Below are 17827 nucleotides of genomic sequence, written 5' to 3'. Positions count from 1 at the left end.
AGTTTGATTTCTGAAGTCATGCACTTTTTTTTAGTAAAGTTATATAGTACTAAAGTGTTAATTGTCTTGTCAGGTTACAAGTAAATAAATGTAATAAAGCTAATACTTAATAATAACGTTTATTAAAATGATAAGTCAACTTCTATTTAAAAATACCAATAGTAACATAAGCTCAACATGATAGACTAAACAGAATTACTTGAATACATTTCAGTTCAAATTGAAAACAAGTTTATTATATAATCTGTGTGTAAGGCAAAAGCTATGCATTGATGCTGGTGCAAAACATACAGATAGAATGGACATAAAACCAAACGAAATGGATATGTTCACATAATAATAACTGTCATCATTTCAAACACATGTACAAACAGCAAGGATTTTAAATTATTTGTTTTTAAATTTTATGAGAGAAATAAAAATATAAGGTTTCATAACCTATTGTACATAATTTGATTAAAAACATAGCGAAATGTTAGGGCTTTTAATTTAATACAAATTTGTCATTAAAAACTATAATTCTCATTTTTAAGTCAAACGTTCTTTCATTATTTTTTTTTTGTGAATTTAAATTTGGCCAAAAGATGTGGATTTTTTTCTTTTACACAAATGTAAAAAAAATCTGTTTAATGTAAAAATAGTCCTATCTTATTTTTAATGTTTTTTGTAGACATTTTCTTAAATTAAAACCTAAAAATATAATTAGACAAGAATAGGACTAGAAGGCTTAAAAATCACAGTACAAAAATCAATATGTCAGGCTTCAGTGTTCCTGTGAAGATTTTGTTCAATGTTTTTGAGCGTGGCGTACATGTCATGGATGTCCGTCCTCATGCTGTCCAGCTGCTGGGTCACTGTGGACCTGAACTCTGCCTGGGCCCTCTCCTCACCACGGTCCACTCTGTTCTCAGGCTCAGGCATCTCCTTGATGACATCAATGTACCATCTCTTGAACTTATGTTCTTTATCCCACTTACTTATGTACCTGGTGCAGAGGTGCTTGGATTATTGTATACAGAGATAGATAAGTTTTCAATGTTGGTGGGGGGGGGGATGTAAGAAAGTAACTAACTATACTATATTTTTTTGTTTGCTAGTTCATGGTATGTGGCAGTTCTTGTATCTAAATTTTGACCTATTCAAAAGCATCAAATTGGTTCAAACTTGTTTAGATAGATTTGTCTCCAGTGACATTAGGTTGGTTAGTAAAATTGTATCTAAAAATGACAAAATTCAATTTAAAGAAGGAAGATAGCTAGTGATTCTTTGATCAGCAGAGGGATTATTTTTGCCTGATTGTCAAATATTTTTAGTTGTAGTCCATGTGGTGTCAACTTCATTTGGAACAAATCACTAAAAAGTGAAAACAAATGAAAAAAGCCTTTTTTAAAATAATCTCATAAATGCACTGAAAATAAGAAAATAAAACAGATTTGCTTTCCTTAAAAACAAGCTTTGGATTCAAATATATGTAAGTGATCTCATTGTGACCAAATCTCTTACTAAAGATAGGAAGATATTTCCTTATTTTTAATGCATTTAATTTAAAAGCTTATTATTTTATAAAGGTTTTTTAATATTTGTTTTATTATTTTACAAAGTCTTGAGACAGGTAAAGCTAAATCAAAAAACTACAAAATATTATGGCGCTATAGTATAATAGACCATTCAGTTTCTTATGGAATGCCAGTAAATTATAGCTAGGATTATCTTACCCTTCTACAACCTTGACCTTACTAAACATGGGAAAGGTCAAAGGTAAACTTTTCTCAACATCAACACCAAGTTGGGCAGACTCAATTCTCCAGGCCTGCCGTTGTTTCTGTAGGGAAAAATAATTGAGAATTAGAGGTTGCTATTATCACAAATGTTTCAGAGTTATAGGTTTCTATAGCCACAAATATTTTTAAAATTAAAGGTCTCTATTGCCACAAATATTTGAGAATTAGACCAAGACATTTCTGGTTGTTAAAATATGTACAGCAATTAGTGTTACAGTTACAGCAATTAATTTTATAATTACCCAAACAAATTTTTAATTTTTATCATTAAGTTATTGTTTTTATACATAACTTTGCTTATTCTAAATTTAGAATTAAAAACAAAGTGAAACCAACCCTAAGGATTTCTCTGTAGGAGTCATTCATCATGGCAATCAGCAGATTCAGTAAAACAATGGTGGCCAAGATCATGTAGATCACATACAGTATCTGTTGATAGAATATAAACAGTTTATTATGTAGATCACATACAGTATCTGTTGATAGAATATAAACAGTTAATCATGTTGATCACATACAGTATCTGTTGATAGGATTATAAACAGTTTATTATGTAGATAACATACAGTATCTGTTGATAGGATTATAATCAGTTTATTATGTAGATCACATACAGTATCTGTTGATAGAATATAAACAGTTAATCATGTAGATAACACACAGAAGCCTATCTAAACAGATTAATATAAATATTTTATCATATAGATCACACAGATAATCTGTAACACAATGTAAACAATGAAGATCACAAAGAAAATCATAATACAACAAGTATAGTAGTCAGAATGTATAGCCAGTATAGGCTTACCTATCGTCCATTGTCATGATCATAGATCTAGTTATGGAAGTTTTAATTATTTAGCGATGTACATTTCCATAATTTAATGGAATTTATGGTGCTTTTGTGATGTACCTTTTTCAAATTCCATAATTTAACAAACTAGTGGTGTAGATTTCCATGATTTAACAATTAAAAAACTAGTGGTGTAGATTTCCATAATTTAACAATGCAGACAATGACCTTCATTAACAGAGCACTCCTGTTGACTGTACTGTAGCCAGTCTCAATGCCGTTGCTTATAAAGTCATTGTCCATCCCAATCATCATGTTAAACATAAGGAAGATGGTGTAGGTGGGATCAGGGTAGTCGGTTGACAAACTCATTGAAACTGGGGGGGGGGGGGGGGGGGGGGAGACATTTTTAATGTAAGTTATTTATTATTTAGACGTTAAAAAAATGTATACCTCAATAAATATTTACCAGTTAAAATGTATTTATTCTAAAGTAGGTCTAGGACTGTAAAAGTTAATATAAGTATTATAAGGTTGGTTTGGTGCCTTGGTCAATTGAAATCATCTATTGTTCTTTTTGTTTAATAAATATATAAGTATAAAAATATAATAAAAAGGTGATTGTTTAAATAGTATTTAATTAGAATTAAAATAATTGTTGTTAGCTACTCTACCTTGAAAGAGGGCATGGAAGGCAAATGAGAAAGCCAGCAGAACAAAAAGGTAGATAAACAAAAATTTGAACACATCTCTGATAATCATGATTTGAATCATTCGCCAAAAGTAATTGATAACTTTAAATCCTCTGGTGAAAGCTATTGTAAACATCCATCCTAAATATTAAAAACAGAAGAACAACAGGAATTAATGATTATTACAGCAAAGATAGTTTGTATCTCAACAAACTGCATGATTATTTTAATACTAGTATACACAGTGCTAAAACTAGAAATGTAAACAACACACATATACACAGTGCTAAAACTAGAAATGTAAACAACAAACCTATACACAGTGCTAAAACTAGAAATGTAAACAACACACATATACACAGTGCTAAACTAGAAATGTAAACAACACACCTATACACAGTGCTAAAACTAGAAATGTAAATAACACACCTATACACAGTGCTAAAACTAGAAATGTAAACAACAAACCTATACACAGTGCTAAAACTAGAAATGTAAACAACACACTGCTAAAACTAGAAATGTAAACAACACACCTATACACAGTGCTAAAACTAGAAATGTAAATAACACACCTATACACAGTGCTAAAACTAGAAATGTAAACAACAAACCTATACACAGTGCTAAAACTAGAAATGTAAACAACACACAGTGCTAAAACTAGAAATGTAAACAACACACCTATACACAGTGCTAAAACTAGAAATGTAAACAACACACAGTGCTAAAACTAGAAATGTAAACAACAAACCTATACACAGTGCTAAACTAGAAATGTAAACAACAAACCTATACACAGTGCTAAAACTAGAAATGTAAACAACACACAGTGCTAAAACTAGAAATGTAAACAACAAACCTATACACAGTGCTATGGCCAGGAAATAATCCATGTAGGCATAGTCCACGACATACGTTACAATCCATATGATGACAAATATGGAGTATATGAGGCCAACAAGAACAGACAGGAATGTCATAAGTACAGTTAAAATACTTTTCTGAGACAGTTTAGACCTATTCATTGAATTTAAAATAGAACATTAGTTTCATTAGGATATGTTATTGAAATAGTTAGACCGGTCATTGAATTTAGAGTAGAACATAAGTTTCATTAGAAGTCAATGGTATTGTTAGACCTCGCAGCTATCTAAGTTAGAAGTAAATACAGTTTCTAGTATTTCTACTCTAGACTAGATTGTCAAATCGCCAGTCAAATTGTATGAATTAACAATTTTATAGCCAATCAAAAAGTAAAGATACTTTGGATTTTGAGTGTTGAAGCTGAGGACAACATTAAATATGTCATGGGCCTACTTCAGTAATTAAGTAGTGTTAGAATACATAAGGGAACTAACTATGTTAGTCATGCTCTTTGGCATTAATAAAGTAGTGCCCCTTAGATTTGTTTTAGTTTAATTCAATAGTTTTTTATTTTAACCTTTTTGGAGGTACTGAACCCCACTAGTGTCATATGCGCATTCACCTAACCCATCTTTATAGTTCTATCATCCCCACTGACAAAATCCATCATGAATCATATGAGTTGGGTATGTGTCTTGACCTTTGCCATCCCCCCCCCCCACATCACAACTTGACCATATGTCTTTACCTAACAGACAACTCCCCCATACAACACAACTTGACCATATGATATGCGTTGTAGAAGACGAAGAAGGCAGGTTCTAGTGGCACAATGATGTAGGTCACCAGTGTGGGGCCGTCGTTGGTCCTCTCCCCTGGGCTAGTCCTGCTGTTGTACAGGAGGGTCAGTCCTGACCAGCTGAAAATATACAGAGGGTCAGTCCTGGCTAACTGGAGACAGAGGGTCAGTCCTGGCTAACTGGAGACAGAGGGTCAGTCCTGGCTAACTGGAGACAGAGGGTCAGTCCTGGCTAACTGGAGACAGAGGGTCAGTCCTGACCAGCTGAAAATATACAGAGGGTCAGTCCTGGCTAACTGGAGACAGAGGGTCAGTCCTGGCTAACTGGAGACAGAGGGTCAGTCCTGGCTAACTGGAGACAGAGGGTCAGTCCTGGCTAACTGGAGACAGAGGGTCAGTCCTGGCTAACTGGAGACAGAGGGTCAGTCCTGGCTAACTGGAGACAGAGGGTCAGTCCTGGCTAACTGGAGACAGAGGGTCAGTCCTGGCTAACTGGAGACAGAGGGTCAGTCCTGACCAGCTGAAAATATACAGAGGGTCAGTCCTGGCTAACTGGAGACAGAGGGTCAGTCCTGACCAGCTGAAAATATACAGGGGGTCAGTCCTGGCTAACTGGAGACAGAGGGTCAGTCCTGGCTAACTGGAGACAGAGGGTCAGTCCTGGCTAACTGGAGACAGAGGGTCAGTCCTGGCTAACTGGAGACAGAGGGTCAGTCCTGGCTAACTGGAGACAGAGGGTCAGTCCTGACCAGCTGAAAATATACAGAGGGTCAGTCCTGGCTAACTGGAGACAGAGGGTCAGTCCTGGCTAACTGGAGACAGAGGGTCAGTCCTGGCTAACTGGAGACAGAGGGTCAGTCCTGGCTAACTGGAGACAGAGGGTCAGTCCTGGCTAACTGGAGACAGAGGGTCAGTCCTGGCTAACTGGAGACAGAGGGTCAGTCCTGACCAGCTGAAAATATACAGAGGGTCAGTCCTGGCTAACTGGAGACAGAGGGTCAGTCCTGGCTAACTGGAGACAGAGGGTCAGTCCTGGCTAACTGGAGACAGAGGGTCAGTCCTGGCTAACTGGAGACAGAGGGTCAGTCCTGGCTAACTGGAGACAGAGGGTCAGTCCTGGCTAACTGGAGACAGAGGGTCAGTCCTGGCTAACTGGAGACAGAGGGTCAGTCCTGACCAGCTGAAAATATACAGAGGTTCAATCCTGACCAACTACAAACAGAAAACAAATATTTTGAATGTGCCCCATATGACATTACACAGTTGTGGTCTCAACAAGCTATATTCTTTCTGTAGTTTATGGTATCTTTATTTAAAAGTGCATGTGTTGGCTTCTTTACATGTATACTATATGTATAAGTATAAGTACAGGTGTGTTAATCCAGGTAAGAACATGGCCTACCTGAAGATACTCATACAGATAATCTGGACTATCATAACAATGATGGCCTACCTGAAGATACTCATATAGATAATGTGGACTATCATAACAATGATGACCAACCTGAAGATACTCATATAGATAATGTGGACTATCATAACAATGAAGGCCTACCTGAAGATGCTCATATAGATAATGTGGACTATCATAACAATGATGACCTACCTGAAGATACTCATATAGATAATGTGGACTATCATAAAAATGATGGCCTACCTGAAGATACTCATATAGATAATGTGGACTATCATAACAATGATGACCTACCTGAAGATACTCATATAGATAATGTGGACTATCATAACAATGATGGCCTACCTGAAGATACTCATATAGATAATGTGGACTATCATAACAATGATGGCCTACCTGAAGATACTCATATAGATAATGTGGACTATCATAACAATGATGACCTACCTGAAGATACTCATATAGATAATGTGGACTATCATAACAATGATGGCCTACCTGAAGATACTCATATAGATAATGTGGACTATCATAACAATGATGACCTACCTGAAGATACTCATATAGATAATGTGGACTATCATAACAATGATGGCCTACCTGAAGATACTCATATAGATAATGTGGACTATCATAACAATGAAGGCCTACCTGAAGATACTCATATAGATAATGTGGACTATCATAACAATGATGGCCTACCTGAAGATACTCATATAGATAATGTGGACTATCATAACAATGACATATGTCCAGGCAGACACTGAGCTGTAGGCTGTCTCAATGGCACTGAAGGGCTGCAATACAAACAGTTGACTTGGTGGATGTTTTGGTGGAATATAAATGTCTTAAAATTTTCTGGATGTTTCACTATGCCTATGACCAACTAGCAATCAAGATAAATTAAATAAATAACTAAACTTCCAATAAATAATATTAAAAAGTTTGAAGCACCTGAATGTTAAGGACACTAGCAGCATTTTCTGGCAAGTCAGAACCAGTGGCCAGGAGCCACTCTAAACATGAAGGTCTAGGGCTGACAGAACCCTGGCTCCACAAGCTGCCCAGAGTCCCATTAGTCCTGGGGGTTACACCAGTTACATCATACCGCAGGTGCTTGCCTACCTATCAGAGAAATGTTTTCCTAAAGTTGTTATATAAAACAATAGCTAGGCATTCAGAATAAACAGGTAATTTCATTCATAATCGTATGAATTAATCAAATCTGTACTTTGTATATTTGTAAATAGGCCTATAACAGTAAGGATGGGAAGACACTTCCTGTGCAATAAGACTATACAAAATATTGAAGTTTATGAAAAAAAAATGCTAGTTTTGCAGCTACCATTTGTATTTAGTTTTTCAAGAAAACAGAGGCAAAAAGTTCTTAGAATATCTTAGAAAATCTGATATCAAATTATCAAATTCTTAAGGATTTTTAATAATCAAAATAAAAGTACCCCTTCTGGTTACCAGAGATGGATGGATAAAAGTTGATAGAAATCTAAATATAGGAGCAACTACTTAAACTTAAAGGCCTATTTGAACAATCATTCACCTAACTGTAATGGCACTCAAGTTATCGCAATTTTAGAAACTGGAAATTTAGTAAAGTACCGCTTTAGTGATCGAAAGCAAAATTTTATTCTCATTTAAAGCAACTTTGTCTAACTAACTGAAATATTTTGTCTACCTAACTGAAATATTTTGTCTACCTAACTGAAATATTTTGTCTACCTAACTGAAATATTTTGTCTACCTAACTGAAATATTTTGTCTACCTAACTGAAATACTTTGTCTACCTAACTGAAATATTTTGTCTACCTAACTGAAATATTTTGTCTACCTAACTGAAATATTTTGTCTACCTAACTGAAATATTTTGTCTACCTAACTGACAGATTACTATTATTACATTTGTTTTATTATAATAAAAATGAATTCAAGATATTTTTACATTCAACACAAAGATATTGTTTAATCAATTGTAATTAATTAATTATTTTGTTTAAATAAATAACATCAACTGATCAACAAAGATAAATCATATTTTTCTTGAAATTGAATGAACATCTAATGAAATTAAGTGAACATCTACTAATGAAACTGACCTTAAAAACAAAGACATCCTCCATATTCACAATAAGCTGGATGACATCATTAGCTTTAATTTTACAAGCAAGATCAAGGACAGTCAAGTCCTCATTGTTGAGCAGTTCAGTGACCAGAATCTGGATGCCTCGTCTCCTGTAGAAGGCTTGACACTCCTTGCTCCTGCACTCCTTCACCTGCTTCAGGGTGCAGTACAGCTGATGGGGAAAATTTCATCTTTCTCAGACATGGGCTCAATTATAGTGATACCAGGTCACTGGCATGCAGAGGCAATGGGGTGTAAATGGGGGGTAAATATGTCCCCTGGCGCCGACAGGGGGTGCCAAAATAAGCTCATTTTAGCTGCTATTTTTAATTATAAACAAAAAAATGTATGGGTGGGGCGCCAAATTGAAAGTTTGTCCCTGGAGGCTGTGAGGGGTCGCTACCCCTCTGCTGACATGGAGGTCACTAAAATATGGTCATTGACCCGGGGGTCATAAACATGAGGTCAGTGACATGGGGGTCACCAACATGATCAATGGCATAATGGTCGATACAAAATGTTATATCTATAATTAACCATTTACAGGCCTATACGCCTGCGGTCGCCCATGAATTTTTTAATGTGGTACTTGTACAGTCCATTGCGCCCACAGTCGCCATACTATGTATTGTACGTTTATTTATAGATCTATGTATTTGCACGGCAGAAGCAGGAAATAATACGTTTTGTTTACGTTGTTTTCTTGTTGTTCTATCACTAGAGGTTCATTCTCTACGATTTTTCTAAAGTTAATAATTTTTTTTTCAAAATTAAGAGCAATACAATATAATTAATGAATCTAATTAAAATGCCTTTGCCATTGAATTGTGCTTTATTTATAACGTAACTATTGAAAAGAAAGCAGTGACAATGTTGAATGTTTTTTAACATTTAAAATACAAATTTTAGTTAGAAGTAGTGTTTTGTTTACATTTTTCTAGGATAGTGGTCGTGTTATTTTTACTGATTATTATGAAACTTTATAAGCTTTATAACCTCATGCATAATAAACTTGGACAAATTTTGTGTACAATTATAATGCTTTTTGTTTTAATTTTTTTAGCATAAGTGGTTATTTACGATTTTTTATTTTAAAAAAGTGCTGTGGTTGAAAAATGTGTCTTCTTTTCACCCAGCCGTAGTGGAAGTAAAATCATTTTGATGCCCAGGCTGGTAAAGGGTTAATAAATCCTCTGGTAACTAGGTGTGTTTACCTGCTGTCCCCTGTAAATCCTCTGGTGGTAACTAGGTGTGTTTACCTGCTGTACCCTGTCCAGCATGGTACACATGATGTCCAGGTACTGGGACTTGTGAGAGGGGTCAGTCACTGTTAAACTGGTCAGCATGTGGAGCAAGGCAGTCTGCTTGTAGTCCTCAAACTCTAGTGAAATATGGGCCCCATACAGCATCAAACGCTGGACACCTCCCAGAAAACCTTCCCTGTTCAGGTATGACAAATGTAAGAGCACACTATATCCTATCATGTTGGCAGTCCACTATATCCTATAATGTTGGCAGTCCACTATATCCTACGATGTTGGCAGTCGAGAATCGGAGACAAATAATTAAGCTTTTCTCTCGTTAACCAGTGGCCGGACACATTCTGCGAGGTGTGTGTTCCACCCCAGGACTTTCAACAGTTTCCCACCCACACCTACCCCAGGGCATTGCTCTCCTGTCAATAGATGACCTACATTTTTGAACACAGGTCTCAGGCCATTGACTTTCAAACTGCCACCCCCAACAAAGAGCACCAAAGACTGCCACCCCCAACAGAGAGCACCAAAGACTGCCACCCCCAACAAAGAGCACCAAAGACTGCCACCCCCAACAAAGAGCACCAAAAACTGCCACCCCCAACAAAGAGCACCAAAGACTGCCACCCCCAACAAAGAGCACCAAAGACTGCCACCCCCAACAAAGAGCACCAAATGCAAACACTTTCATCATGTTTGATTCATTTTATAATTTCACTCAGTGAAAGAACTGATGCCGTGATGGAAAATATATTTTATTTTTATCCTTTTTGATCAGTTAAGGCTTCATTATATAAATTGAGGTATTATAACATTTCCATTCAAAAGTGCTAATTTAGCTGATAAATTAATTAAATAATAAATTGTCAGGGTTTTTTTTAATAGTATCTAGATAGTATTATTAACTTAAAAAAGAATATGGGACATTAGTACTTGCCATATCTTAATAAATAGATGATTTAACTCCCTTTAACTCCTTCAAACTGTACCCCATGAGTGAAATAGTTTTGAAAGAATAAAAATTCATAGTGTTCCATTCATCTGATTTTCAAAGTGATTGTATTTATTTCACATTTTAAAATGATATTTTATACTGAACATGTTGGAAATCACCAATAGATTACACAAATTGTGGATGTTCTAAATTAACTTCAGCCTACCTAGCCGCAAGATACAAGCAGGTCTGCATCTTTTTATTCTTGTGATTGATGTCACAGTCTCGTTTCATAGCGTCATAAATGTCCAACATCATCTCCAGAACTTCTGGCTCTCCTGGTCTGAAAACATTTTTTTTTAACCATCAGACACAACTTGATGCTTTACCCAGCTTTCTCAAACACTCAAAATATAGGCTACACTCAATAAATAAATATAATCAAACACTCAAAATATAGGCTACACTCTATAAATAAATACAACCAAACACTCAAAATATAGGCTACACTCATTAAATATTCAAACACTCAAAATATAGGCTATACTCAATAAATATAATCAAACACTCAAAATATAGGCTACACTCAATAAATAAATATAATCAAACACTCAAAATATAGGCTACACTCAATAAATAAATATAATTAAACACTCAAAATATAGGCTACACTCATTAAATATTCAAACACTCAAAATATAGGCTATACTCAATAAATATAATCAAACACTCAAAATATAGGCTACACTCAATAAATAAATATAATTAAACACTGAAAATATAGGCTATACACAATAATTATAAATATAATCAAACACTCAAAATATAGTCTACACTCAATAAATAAATATAATCAAACACTCAACATTTAGGCTATTATTAATCTGAAGTCAACAGCTAAGATTAGTTAAAACAAAAACAAATCTTTATTCGCTGACTAAATGCGTCATGTAGAACAACCAGGTGTAAGTTGTTTAAGTGAGAATACCTTGGACCATCTAATTAAAGTTTTACCTGACAGCCTCATGTAGAACAACCAGGTGTAAGTTAAGTGAGAATACCTTGGACCATCTAATTAAAGGTTTACCTGACAGCCTCATGTACTGCTATGTTGCCATCAAAATCTTCATCCTTGAAGCTCACAAACCTGAACTCCCAGAGAACTTGTGGCCGCGCATGTTTGGCAGCGATGTGTAAAGGGTTTCTTCCATGGCTGCAACAAATAAATAAATCTTTCTTAAAGAAGTGAAGCCCTAAAGTGAATTGGTAGAACACAAAACTACAAACACTAGCAGCACTGCTGTGTCGTGATCAAAATGCTGAATATCTGCTCCTTTATCTTATTTCACTGCAACAACAATTAAGTCACAATATTTATTAGCCCAATTTTAATTTTTTAAATTTGTAAACTAAAATTAATATTTTCTTATGAAAAAGATGGAAAGAAGTGGAATAAATATTTTCCAAAACAAAGAGAGTGCCTCACATTTGCCATTTCAACTAAAATATTTTCTATACCAAAAGATCTCCCATATCAACAAAAATATTTTCTACACCAAAAGATTGCCTCCATATCAACAAAAATATTTTCTACACCAAAAGATTGCCTCCATAGCAACTAAAATATTTTCTACACCAAAAGATTGCCTCACTTGTCGGAAATGTTGAGACACTCCCAGGGATGTGTCTTGATGATGTAATCCATAAGCTTGGACACAGTTTGAGGCTGAATATGTTTGGAGTAGGCCGCAACATGGAGGGCTGTTTCACCTAGAAACAAAATTTATTTAATTATTTTAATACAGTGGAACTATTAAAATTCAAAAATATTTTTTAAATATGTAGTGATATATATATATATATATATATATATATATATATATATATATATATATATATATATATATATATATATATATATATATATGTATATATATATATATATAATGTTTTTTTTCATTAATGTTAATGAGGTACTTAATGAATTGTCAAATTTGTCTGTGTAAATGCCATATTGCTCATTGACAGGTTTGTATAGTATCATTATCTTTTATTCTGAGAGTTAATAAAACAAGAAAATTACCTTTAGAGTTTTTAATATTGGCCATTACATGGAACTGTATGAGCTCCATAATGACCTCGTGATGACCTTTTATACAAGCTTCATGTAGGGCTGTGTTCCCATAGTTGTTTGTGCTGTCAATGTTTACCTGGGTTAAAAGGGTTAATCCCATATGGATAATATAATTAGTGAAAGAGCTATACTAGACACAGTTGGAATTCATTTATGCCATGAGAGTCTATAAAAATAGTATGTGTTAAAATGTCAAAAGACAGCAAACATTCAATCCAACTACAGCATCAAATTTCTAATCATGTAAAGAAAGTGTGATGTTTAAATCTTGTCCATGTATAAACAATGACACAACTAAAAATACAATCTAACAGCTCCTCTAAGCTTATACACACAAGACTCTACCACTTTATAAAATTCTCTTATACACAAGACTCTACCACTTTATAAAATTCTCTGATGACCACTGTTCTGTTGTTCATGGCAGCGTGGTGTACAAAATTGTTGCCCTCTTTGTCAGTAGCACATGCATCTACCTGTTGATTCACTTGTGAAACAGTCAAATTAAACACATAGCTAGAGAAAAATTTTAAAATTTACACTTGCTAAACATCTCCCTTTTTACAAACAACTCTACTAGTAATACATTAAATTTTACAGTTACTAAAGCCATCGAATATAATTAGCTAAAATGTTATTTAGAGAGTAAACTGGCTTTTAAGTCACATTTTATTTCTTAAGAATTTTGACAGGGAAGTGTAATATTGTATGACGAATTTAAACTATAAAACCTCTTCAATCCCTAACATTATGTAAAGTTAAGCAAGTACAAAACCTACTTTTACTTATTGCTACAAAACCTAAGAAACAAACCTTTAATTCCAGTAGAAGTTTGATTTTTTCAGTGGTGCCTGAGGCAGCAGCAAGCAGAAGCAGGGAGCTAACTCCAGTCTTCAGATCAGCGTGAGCTGAAAATTTATGACAGTTTTTCAACTATTTAAAGTATATCTGAAAATGTATGAAACATTTTCACTGATTTAAAATAAATTTAAAAAACAAATGTTTACACAAGACATGACAAGGTTGATCACATCTCACACTTCATATTTCTCAATTTGTTCAATGCCACAGCAGCCACTGACCTAGCCAAGCAAACGCTTACATTGAGCAGACGCCTGTAGTTCCAGCACCAGAAGCTTGAGGATGATGTCACTGTTGTTGCTGACAGCATACGCCCACACGTCTTCTCCCATCAAGTTCTTGTGGTTAACATTTGATCCAAGTCTCAGCTGCATTCAAGAAATTCTTACATTGTTATATTACAGACTGATGCTTACATCTTTATTACAGACAGATGCTTACATCTTTATTACAGACAGATGCTTACATCTTTATTATAGACAGATGCTTACATCTTTATTACACACAGATGCTTACATCTTTATTACAGACAGATGCTTACATCTTTATTACAGACATATGCTTACATCTTTATTACAGACAGATGCTTACATCTTTATTACAGATAAGTGTTAATGTTTTAGTGAAAGAAAATCAGGTCACTGGTGGCACACATTTCAACCAGTTACTTTCAGGGCAGGAGATCTAAGCCACCTTTACCACTCCCACCCCTTTCCTTGACAAAATTAGAAATTCAAGTGCACCCCACCCCCTAGCAGAGTAATGTCTGAAAGAAACAATGATTCACTGATACTAACTCTAATTAGAATTAGAAAGTATCAAAAGTCCCAATATATAATAATGTTAAGGCCCCATTTGTAAATATATATGTTGTTTGATATGTGTATCTTTAACTTAACTTAAAAGCTTTAGACAGACTGTCCATGTTTAGCAGTTAAATTTTATTATACTAACCAGAGTCTGTAAGGCTTTAGGCTGTCCATGTTTAGCAGTTAAAAATAAAGCTTATACTAACCAGTGTCTGTAAGGCTTTAGGTTGTCCATGTTTAGCAGTTAAATTTTTGTATACTAACCAATGTCTGTAAGGCTTTAGGCTGTCCATGTTTAGCAGTTAAAAATAAAGCTTATACTAACCAGAGTCTGTAAGGCTTTAGGCTGTCCATGTTTAGCAGTTAAAAGTAGGGCTGTATCACCTCGCTCATCTGCTGCATCTATTTCTGCACCATTGGCCACAAGAATCTGGAAAATGAGTTTATCAGTCTACTGCCATTGTTTGGGTTGTTGTAAGATTACACTTGTTACTTCAAGATTAAGAAAAGAATAGCCTCCATTATTAATAACTTAAATATTAATTTATATTAGTTTTTAGTTTTAGGCCAAAAAAAGTACAGATCTAAACCAGATCTAGATCATATCAGTCACTACATCTAATTCTAATTATGCTAATACTGTAATTTATTCATAACCTTTGTTCAAAGTTAAAACACAGAAGCATCTCATATCCACAAACATGAGCTTTTACTCTCTCATGGTCTTTTTTTGTTTTTAAATGTAATTTTAATTAGTTAAAAAATTACATTTAAAACAGTCACTAAATTAATAATAAAACAGACCCTGATAACTTTGGAAAACCCCTCTCTCCCGGCGTGATGTATTGGCCTCTCTCCGCCCCTGATTTCAAAGTTGGGATCCGCGTTAAATTCCAGCAGAATTGAAACGATTTTTTCGAACCCCAACGCGCTGGCTAGGACGATGGGAGCAACCAGTCCCATATTTCTAGTTTGGCTCACATTAGCGTGGCCCTCTCTGGCCAAGATGTCCACAGTTTCCGTGTGGCCGTACCGTACGGCCCATTGCAGGGCCGTCGAACCCTTATCGTTTTCAACATTTGGAAGAGCTCCCAGCTTAAGCAAAGTCCTGACCGTGTCTTCATGTCCCCATCTAGCTGCCCACAGCAGGGATGTGTCGTTCTTAGCGTTGACGTGATTCACATCGACGCCATGTTCAACAATGAAAGTCACTATCTCTGTGTAGCCGTGATATGCAGCCAAATGGAGGCAAGGAAACGTCCTTGGCCTTTGACCTTTAATCTCTATCGGCGTTTCCTGATTTAATAGTTTTAATTTATTATGTAGCGTGGGTATTTTCTCTAGCAATAATTTCAGCAGGCAAATATTATTTTGTTCAACAGCCTGATGTAAAACGTTTTTCTTCCCGCCTGAAGCGTCGAACGCCTGCATAATTAAATCGTCGTCTGCCAACTCCATGACAGCGTCCACCAGTTCGGCGCTTTTTAGCTCCATCATGTAGTGTAAAATATTTCGTCCGTTAGCCGGATCAAGTAGTGTCTTGCTGGACAGTTTGTACTTGAAGGACATTTTTTTTATTCGATTGTTAAAGGTTTCCTTTCCTCTGGGTATCGCATCTGTAAGAAGAGATAGTGATATTTATTTTCGTAGTTGAGAGCTTTGAAAATAGAATGTAAACGTTTGGCTAAAACCAAAATGATGGTCAAAATGGCAAGTAATCTAAAACCGTGAAACATTATTTTAATATTTAAGCAATAGGTCGCACAGCTTTGGGGTTCGTCCATAAATGACGTCACACTAGTAGGGGGAGGGGTTGTCCGTGATTTTGTGACGGTGTGTGATGTGGTGGAGGGGGTCAGATGAACCATTCACTCGACAGTAAAACGTGTAGCCTGTGAAATATTTGAACCATTCACTCGACAGTAAAACGCTGATGTTTGAAACATTCACTCGACAGTAAAACGCTGATGTTTGATATTTTCTTACCAGTTATTTTCTTCCACATGGTCTTGTTATGCTTGGTCAACGATGCGTGTCGCTTGTTGGAGCTGACCAAACTGTCCAGCAACTCTAGAGACTCTGGCACTCTAGTCTGGTGGTCATTCATTAGTTAATTAATCAATTAAGACTTTCTATTTTTAGTTCTGTCTGCTATTTAGGTGTACGTCTAATATTAATGTTAGAAAATTTAGATGTACAGTAACTTGTTGACACCAAAATGACAAGTGAGATATTGTACATTTTATGTGCCCAGAGTTATCTAGAAGAAATATGCGTGGCTTATTTAAGATAGGCGTGTCATAAGTTTACTGGCCAATAAAAAAAGCAAATGCCGTGTCTCACCTCCCGACTCTCCCGTAGTGCCACAAAATCTCCATCCTCAGAGGCGTCACCCAGTTGCACACTCGACCCTTCCGTCTTGGTTGCCATGGAGACGGGAAACGCCTGTCAAATGAGAGTTTAAATGTTAGTAACGCATTAACTACTTCATTTAAAAGGGTAAACTAATTTCACATTTGAGTGATTCATATTATCATATATATATATATATATATATATATATATATATATATATATATATATATATATATATATATATATATATATATATATGTGTGTGTATGTGTGTGTACAGGATAAATCTCAATTTTTCTCGGTTAGTTTGAGAATTATATGGCCTGGTGTTATCCAATGCGGTCCACAACCCACGCACCCACCCTGCTTTCGTAACTTGACGTTACACGACCTTACTAGACAGCCTTGTGGATACACCGTAGGGGCATGTTAACAGTTACGATAGATCTCAAAGGGGAAACAAATCAGTCGGAAATTCGTGCGTTGTTGTCTACACCTGACTGAGTAGACTCAGGTTACACCGATCAGGTATCAAGTTGTCCAATTTGTAAACCGGTCTTTGTGTCTTTTTTCCAGAGCATAACGTTGTACTTTAGTATAAATATAGGCATATATATATATATATATATATATATATATATATATATATATATATATATATATATATATATATATATATATATGCGTATATAGGTGCAATTATGGTTTTATGACATTTTGAAAATGTAGAACTAAAGCGATACAAGACGTCGCCGCTATACGTTAACGTGAGACAGGTGAGGCAGTTTTCATATTTAGGATCTTTTGTCTGTTAAGGTTGTGAGGATTCTTATATGGGGGTGGGGGGGGGGGGGGGCTAGCTATCCCTTCCTACACCAGTGCTTAAGGGGGAGGGGGTCCATGTGTTATTTGGAGTATGGGTGGTATAGTGCAGCGATATTTGGAAGTCGTGCACATACAGAACAAAAAGTCGATGTGACCTAACCTTTACCCC

At 35.4% G+C, this 17827-nt stretch overlaps 1 protein-coding gene across 1 annotated transcript; it reads right to left on the bottom strand.

The window, feature by feature from the left end:
* Window positions 1–567: 567 nt before the first annotated feature.
* Window positions 568–16908, bottom strand: LOC131954097 (uncharacterized). The gene is made up of 22 exons (XM_059317619.1): window positions 16822–16908; window positions 16465–16570; window positions 15283–16094; window positions 14804–14908; window positions 13911–14037; window positions 13622–13716; window positions 13189–13284; window positions 12758–12884; window positions 12327–12444; window positions 11762–11887; window positions 10901–11017; window positions 9744–9924; window positions 8459–8656; window positions 7301–7471; window positions 7049–7143; window positions 4882–5052; window positions 4129–4286; window positions 3249–3407; window positions 2803–2951; window positions 2118–2210; window positions 1716–1822; window positions 568–985 (listed from the first exon to the last, which is right to left on the bottom strand). Exons 1-22 carry the CDS (start codon window positions 16906–16908, stop codon window positions 757–759), a joined length of 3627 nt encoding a protein of 1208 aa, XP_059173602.1. The 3' UTR covers window positions 568–756.
* Window positions 16909–17827: the final 919 nt, after the last annotated feature.

The sequence above is a fragment of the Physella acuta genome, unplaced genomic scaffold, assembly GCF_028476545.2.
Source record: "Physella acuta isolate Inbredline_101_S28 unplaced genomic scaffold, ASM2847654v3 ptg000972l, whole genome shotgun sequence".
In the NCBI taxonomy this organism is placed as follows: domain Eukaryota; kingdom Metazoa; phylum Mollusca; class Gastropoda; family Physidae; genus Physella; species Physella acuta.
Note: the sequence above shows the minus strand (reverse complement) of the source record. Positions and strands in the feature narration are given on the sequence as shown.

Excerpts from the sequence above, each read along its gene's own strand:
- LOC131954097 (XM_059317619.1), bottom strand. The coding sequence starts at position 16,908 with ATGGCAACCAAGACGGAAGGGTCGAGTGTGCAACTGGGTGACGCCTCT. Across the intron at positions 13,717-13,910 it reads ACTACAGGCGTCTGCTCAAT|CTCACGCTGATCTGAAGACT; the intron begins GTAAGCGTTTGC and ends ATAAATTTTCAG. Across the intron at positions 7,472-8,458 it reads AGGATGTCTTTGTTTTTAAG|GTAGGCAAGCACCTGCGGTA; the intron begins GTCAGTTTCATT and ends TTTCTCTGATAG.